The sequence below is a fragment of the Lytechinus variegatus genome, chromosome 8 (genome assembly GCF_018143015.1).
Source record: "Lytechinus variegatus isolate NC3 chromosome 8, Lvar_3.0, whole genome shotgun sequence".
NCBI lineage: Eukaryota > Metazoa > Echinodermata > Echinoidea > Temnopleuroida > Toxopneustidae > Lytechinus > Lytechinus variegatus.
The window spans coordinates 30,007,324-30,015,384 of NC_054747.1; the positions used below are offsets into that span (position 1 = coordinate 30,007,324).

Below are 8,061 nucleotides of genomic sequence, written 5' to 3' on the forward strand. Positions count from 1 at the left end.
TAAAACATTACAATGATTTGCATGAATTTCAAATACCCAAATTTAATGAAACAAACATCTTATTTTTTAAGAGATTCTTTTACATATCTTTCTTTAGAAGAATCTGATGCCCATCTGCCGTGCCTTTTAAATAGGCGATCTGGTACTCCGATTTGGGCTGCTGCCGTAGCACCACCCGCCCTCAGGCTATGTAACCCAAACTGTTTCGAGTTTACCCCGATAGCTTCTAGAACTTCTTTAAAAATCTCCCTGCATCTGGAATAGGACATCTTTCTTTTTCTGAGTTTGTAACAATTTTGAGATTTACAAAAGGTGAGAGGCCTGAACACAAAATCATTTTCATCTCTAGATGCAGATTGTGTACTCTCTAAATATCTGCGCATCATATTAACTGGACATGTCGCTTTTCCAGTGGTAGAAACGATTACCCAGGCTCCTTCTCGAATTTGGTCAGTTTTACTTTTCTCAAGGAAAACTTTCATATGAGAGTCAAATAATTCAATGTCACTAAGCTTAATGTTGGAAAGTTCATCGAATCTTAAAAAACCTGCATATGCTAACAATAACATAGAGCAATTACGATGATCTTTCACAGATCCAGAGTCAAACTTATGAACGATACTCAAAGGCATGTCAGGGGTAATAGGTTCTTTCCTATTCACCGGTCTTGCTAGGATCCTCTTGATCCCTTCTAAAATCAATTTCAAGAACTTAGATTCGCAAGGGTTACTTCTGTTCCTTGTATTAATTGAACAATCAACTTGCCATTTTAAAGCATAAAAAGCTGTCTCTATTTTGCTATATGGAGATCCTCCATTGAACAAAAATATAAAGTACCTTGCAATGCTTTCTTGACATAAGTCTTGACATGACGTGCCACTGTTTCTTCACCACGCATTCCATGCTTCTATACTGCACGTTTATATTTCTTGACCGTGCTCTCTGCCCGGGAAGCTTCTAAGACTCTTGTGAGTGTGTCTTTGAAGTCAATGTCCTGTATAAAATACAAAATGAAAGCAAAGAGGATACATCCTCCTCTGTGAAGATGAGTTTTCCATGAAAAACTGCCAGTGCAATCACTAATAATATACATCCATGTTGCTACTGCCAGTGCAGATGCAAACAGACAACACTTCACAATTAAGGAAAACCAGTGTTTAATTTTACACATTCTCCAGTGAGACAGTGTCATTCATAGTCATCTCCAGTGAGATTCTGTCACTCATTCTATCTACCGTCTAACGTAGACAAATTACTCCACTTTTGAATTTATCGGATCCGAAAACTGTATTTCTATTTCGACCCTGAACGAAAATGTTAGTTGGATCAGAAAACTTGATGATCTGACGGATAATGCTTGAAAATTTACTATTTCTTGAGAAAAGTAAAGGCCAAAAGGGTGCAGAAGGCCAGTTAGGAACCACAAGAGTAGCTATTGTTCTGCTTGCTTTAGTGTGTCTGATAGCTTTTGGCACCAATTTGATTGGGGGAACTAACCAATTATTGTGATGTTCCCTGGACACTGAAAATGCATCTACTTTATTAGTCTTAGGGGATGCAAATTTGGAATTGAAATTCGGAATCTTAGCGTTGTGATCGTCTGCAAATCTATCAACTGTGTGTGGTCCCCAAAGTTTATCCATAAAAGATAAAAAAGTTTCTGAAACACCCCAATCATCAAAATCTATTTCTCTGCTCAAGGCATCTGCCTCTTGATGTTGCTTTCTCGGTATCCACTGTACCTCCATTACTATATTCATTTGATTACAGTATTCTGCTAAGTCAATACTCAGCTGATGGAGATCATTTTTCATACTGACCTTCTTTATGATCTTCTCTACTCCAGTATTATCGGTGAAAATCTTGACTGTCTGGTTTCTTATACTCTTTCCAAATGCATGTACTGCCAGTGCAACACCTTTAAGTTCTCTCCAAGTGGAACTTTTACCTTGCTCTTCTGACCAGATGTGTTGGAATTTGAGTCCGCCACACTCTGCTGACCAAGCTCCACACCCGATGTGGCTGGCGTCTGAAAAGACAAGTATCTGCGGTATAGAATAATGCAAGATATTTCGTACATTTAAAGACTTCACATTATCTCTCCAGAAGAACAGTTCTTTTGTGATATCATTTCGTGTGGATAGATTAATTTCTTTGTCCCAGTGTTTGCATGAGGCAACAGCAATTGAAGAAAATCTAGTTCTCAACTGTACGATCTGCCCAGTTACAGGTAGCAAGGAAATAATTTTACCTATAAAGGCCGCTAACTTTCTAGCGGTAGTGTGTGGTAATTCTGTGATCATATCGTTTATGCAATGCAAAATATTGATAATTCTACGATCTGATGCATGTAAAGTGCCACTTTTAGAATCCCAAGTTAAACCAAGCCAATCAATTTTCTGAGTAGGTATCCATACTGACTTCTCTACGTTAGGCACTAAACCCGCATTCAATAAGTCATTTCTGACTGCTGTGGCAATATCTTCACATTCTTGAAAGGAGGATGCTCTAATCCATCCATCATCTAGAAATACAACTACAAAAACATGTTTGTTTCTCCAATGCTTGAAAAGAGGTCTAATTGTTTTAGTGAAAATATATGGAGCAGAGGACAAGCCAAAAGGAAGTACCTTAAAAGAGAAATATCTAATAATTCCGTTGAAGTTCCAACTGAAACATAAATATTTACAATGTTCTTCAAATATATCAGTATGGTGATATCCCGACTTAAGGTCAAAGGAAACCATGTAGTCACCCTTTTGAAAGTATTCCAGTGCTACATTCCAGTCTTCAAAGCATACCTTTTGTTTCCAAACGTATTGATTAATATATCTTAAATCTAAGATAAAGCGCTTCTTGCCAGAATTTTGAACAGAAACTATAAGAGGGTTGACGTATTCTGGAACAGAACTCACTTCGGAGATCAAATCTTTATTCAATAGTTCAAGAACAGCTTCAGAAACGAAGTCTGTGTGCTCAAGGGCTGATTTGTTATTTTGAAACACTTTTGGAGGGGGTGTCTCAAGAAGGGGTATCTTATAACCAAATTGAATCATTTTCACTACTTCTTCTGTGGCTCCTATTAATTTCCAGAAGTCAGCGTTGGCTTTCATTTTTCCTCTAACAATGGGTTCAGCTCTACCTTGTTCGTATTCAAAATAGTTGATTCTGTAATCTTCTATTTCATACCGATTCATCTCTCCCCTCTCCGATTCCAGATCTCTTTCGACTCTTTCGCTTAATTCAGGTATTGCTGAAAGACAAGAATCCAAGCAAACATACTGATATCCAATGACACCAAAATAAATTGTGCTCATTGCATGCATGTTTTTAATTCTTATAAGAGTGACGATTTTCATGATTACTATAAGACCCATACAACGTGACAGTATTTCTCAGTAAAGGATTTGCCTTCTTAAGGTCTATCCAAAAATCATTTTAAAATGAAAGATATAGGTTTTACCATATGATTATCTGTGAGATTCCGATTCGACCCATCGTCTACATTCAAACAATTAATTCACACCAATGGTACCACGTACTCACACTAATGCTATAGGATTATATCCAGAGGAATGCTTCAAACATGTCTAAATTGTCAAAATTATGCTTACCGAATCCGGTATCTTTAGAGGCCTGTGCCTTCTTTGGTGGGTTTGGTATTCGGGCAATTCCTCCTCCAATGTCCCGACTTGCCGCAACCGAAGCATACGTCGAATGGTTTCGATATATGAACCTGGTTAATTTGAGGTCGACCTTGTTGCATATATATTCGAAAAGTAGCATCAGGATTAGGGAAAGTTTCCTGAGGCCGACGTTGGGATTTGTAGGGTGTAGCCTTGGACCTGTTAATCTTCGATTTCCTACGTTTTGAAGCTGCTCTGTTTTGAGCAGCTCTGATTTTCTTGTCGTCATCGGAATCACTTGCGAGTTCCTCCGATAAGTACTCATCAACCACCTTCCAACCATCTTCAGACTTGTCTACAATCCTAATGAGCTTGTTACGCTTGAGGATATCATATTCTACTTTCTGAAGCTCTAAAATCGCGGAAGCATTATCTCCCTTCTTGATCGCCTTCGTCGCAGTTTGGACACGCTCAAGTTGGGAATTGTTAAATTCAAATTGAAGCTTGTTACCTATGAATTTGAAATTCACTTTAACTGATTCAATTACTTTAGAGGTAGCTTCTTTTTGAGAAGCTATTGCTTGGTCAACGTAATCCTTAATCCACCCACAGCCTCTTTTATAATGGCCGATATATTATCGGCGCTGATGATTTGAAACTGTTGCCCTTGTGGGTTATGATTTACCGAATTGTTAGTTACTGGGACTGAGTCCACATTAGGGGATAAGTTATTATCAGGCTTTCTAACAGAGGAAGGTAATGATCCCAAAACAAATGCGTCGGAGGATTCCGCCATAATATAGCTCTTACCCAATGTACAGTTACAGCTATACGACGTTGCTAAGTTAGGAAAGGTTACAATAAAACGTGTCCAGCGAGGAGGATATTAGAAGCGTGACTTGTCCGCTGCGTGCTGAAAACGGTCAATGATTCAAACTACTCTTACATGACTGCACACAGTTTAACTTTCCCGCCTCTCCAACTGATTTGCATACTTGGAATGCAAAGCACGTAACCAACAATAGGAAACATCATTCCTTTTTAATATCTTAATAACTCATTAATTATGGTATTAAAGGGGAAGTTCACCCTGAAGAAAACTTTGTTGTAAAAATTGCAGAAAAAATAGTCAAAAATATTGGTGAAAGTTTGAGAAAAATCCGTTAAAGAGTAAGAAAATTATTAGAGTTCAAAATTTTGGATTTGTGACGTCATAAACGAGCATCTGCCCCATGTGTTATGTAATATAAAATGTATGAATTTCAAATTTTGTATGGTTCCTGATGACTTAATTTTGTTTTCTTTTTATGATCGGGTGTGAAATGATTTGTCTATTGATATACAAAAGTTCCAGTGAAAACCATTTTTAATTTTCTGAGAAAATGACATTTCATTGATTTTTTACCATTCGCTATGTAGGAATATTGCTCGCATATGACGTCACAAATCAAATAATTGAAATTCTAATAACTTTTTAATTATTTGATGAATTTTTCTCAAACCTTCGGCAATATTTTTTTATTATTTTTTCTGCTATTTTTACAATAATTTTTTTGTCAGGGTGAACTTCCCCTTTAAGGGAGTTGCAATATGGTGCAGGTTGTGTAACATGACTATTACAACAGTTTGGAATGAAAAGGTGAATTTTGAAAAAAATTGTCCCATACTCGCTTTTGTCATGGGCGGACAGTATACTATGTTGATATAAATGAATATATCATCGTACATGCAGTTTAATTCAATTTCGCACAAACCAAATGAACGTAGAGGGCAGCAACACACGGCAGTGTTGCTTTTAGGAAGGTCCACTCACTGATCTCTATAGATCAGTGGGTCCACTCCGCTCAGATTTTGTGACCACTTATGCTCCGCCCCTCACTCAGCGCACTTTTTTGGTAGATTGTAGAGTTAATTTTTTTCGTTTGTTCGATTTCATTATTTTTTTTATACTGAAAACTCCACGAAATAATGCTAAATATTATTGTGTGGCGTCGCGCGATAACCAGACTATTGGTGAGAGACAATAAATGCGCTAGGACGTCATTTAAATACGCGTGTCATCAAACTTTTGTCTGGCGCGCGTCGCGAGGAAAAACAAAACAAACAACCCGCGGGAAATAAAAAAAATGTCAGGCGCATTTTTATTTTTCAGAACAGTGGATATTTGCTCGATATATTTGGTGGCGGGTTCGGATATATGTTGATTGGATTTAATTCTCCTGGCTCAAACTCATGAAGGTAAGTTGAATTATGTTGCAGATTGAGTTGTTTTGTTAGATTCATTGATAATTGTGATGCGAGGAATATGGCAACTTAACACTTGAATGTGAATTTTGTGTTGCGTATTTATGTGGATCGATCGAGAGAGAGCTTATTACTAATTAGGAACTTCAAATTACATGCGACTGCTGAAGCGATTCGCGGTATTTGTCTGGGCCTTTGACGGCCTTTTTAAGATGTAACTTATGTCTGCCTAGGCTATCAACTAGATCTGCACCAACTTAGATAGTCCGTCGTTTCATACTTGTATGTAGCGACGGACTATCTAAGTAGGTGCGGACGGGCTATGTTACACATTTGTATGTAACATAGCCATTTAAGTTAAATCTATCACATGCAATAAGTTTGTAAAAATATATATAAAAAAAAATCAAAATTGGACAAGGAGTAAAAAAGCCATGATAATTTAAAGATATGGATTATTTCGGTGAAACAGTTCTATGCATGATTTTTTTTATGAATTTACTTGACAAACTTATGCAAAGATGTTCCAACTTGAATGTTATTTTGTATATCATTACATGAAATTATGTTTGTTCTATTTTCCGCCTCCAAGACTAGATATTAATGAATGCAAAAAGGGTGATTTATCATTCACACACGTATGACAAAATAAATAAGTATGATTTTATGTTTTGACATAAGAAAAATTAAAGTAGGGATGTGACATCATCAGCCCATCTAGCGAATATTTATTAAGACGTGCTTATATTGCATGAAAAACCTTTTTAGATCTAGTTATCAGATTTTGATGAAATTTGCAGCATTTGCTTGTTGTATCTTAGTACGTTTGATGAGATCATTTTAAGCTCGAAGTATCCTTTTTAATTATGGACATTTTTCAAATCCCCTTCCAAAGCAAATTCTTATTTGTCGGACATCTGATTTTAATTTTTTTTCAGAGGGGGCGGGGTTCATTTGTATGAGGTTTACCGAAACTGTGCAAATGATATCGAAATTATAACTAGAAAACAGATTGTCACAATTTGTAAGAAATTTATTCAAAAATAACAATATTTTTTTTTTTTTTTTGGGGGGGGGGTTTATTTCTTATTTTTTCTACCATCTAGTCGAGCTACATTACATGAGGTTCGCCAACTTTCTATACAAAAATCATTCAATGTTTAAAAAAGAAATATTTTTGAAAATAAAAGAAATATATTTTTTTTTAAGTCTTTTTTTTAAATAAACTTCAACTCTGAAAATTTGTTAACTAATTGGCCTTTATTTCGTTATGTGAGGCATGTTAAAGGCACATCATGGATCTACAGAGCAACTGTATTAGTGCAGTGAGGACAAGGCATCTCAGAACCACAATGCAGCTGACATCCGCCATTCAATTTTTCTTTTACCCAACAATAGTTTAATCTTATTATTTTTGGTAGAAAAATATGACATCAGCGAGTACTTCCACCATTATTAGAAATACAAATAACATTTACACACAGTCAAAGAGTGAAATGTTAAATATCATGTTGTTGATAAATGTCCATGAATCATGAAGAAATAAGAGTGTAATGTGACTGTTTTTATAACACATTAATATCGGTGAACTTTTCAATTGCATTCAACAAACATGCAGATTCGAGTCATCGGAACGTGGCATTTTTAAGACCGGGGCATGATGAAAGCAAACAATGCAGAGGACGAAAATCATCTCTTTTGGTGACCCTGCTGACATACACTATTAGAAAAAAATAAAAGAAGTTCCTGCAGCAGAGTCTCGAGAACACCTGTAATCTTACCGATTTGCGTAATCTTACAAGAAATTGGTATTTGGAGTATGGAATCTTACAAATTTCCTTGAATAAAACATCCTTTTCCCCTTTTTAAACAGACCAGGGGCGTGTTGCATAAAACTTTTTACCCGAGAAAACTCTGGTAAAAACTGAAAACTAAGGTTACCGTAGTCTGATTTCTCCCATTGACTTTAACACAGTCCAAAAACTCTGGTAAAAACAACCTGAGTTTTCTCAGGTAAAAAGTTTTATGCAACGGGCCCCTGTTCTGTTAAATTACAGAAAAATTCCTGTTTTATGAATTTACAGAATGATTCTGTTATTGCTTTCTGCAAAATCTTCTGTTTATTTTCTGTAAAATCACGTTTTTTTTAACAGTGTACTCTCTCAGATACTCCCATATATATGAACTGGAT

The 8,061-nt window shown here is 36.2% G+C and overlaps 1 protein-coding gene across 2 annotated transcripts; it reads right to left on the reverse strand.

Annotated features, from left to right (window-relative positions):
- Positions 1-638: 638 nt before the first annotated feature.
- On the reverse strand, positions 639-4,414 carry LOC121420809. Of its 2 annotated transcripts, XM_041615443.1 has the most exons (4): positions 3,615-4,414; positions 3,190-3,253; positions 1,949-2,045; positions 639-994 (listed from the first exon to the last, which is right to left on the reverse strand). In XM_041615443.1, the coding sequence occupies exons 1-4, from the start codon at positions 3,967-3,969 to the stop codon at positions 908-910; spliced, it is 603 nt and encodes a 200-aa protein (XP_041471377.1). In that variant the 5' UTR covers positions 3,970-4,414; the 3' UTR covers positions 639-907. The 2 variants fall into 2 exon arrangements, with proteins under 2 accessions (XP_041471377.1, XP_041471378.1); XM_041615444.1 differs by lacking the exon at positions 3,190-3,253.
- Between the last annotated feature and the right edge of the window lie 3,647 nt (positions 4,415-8,061).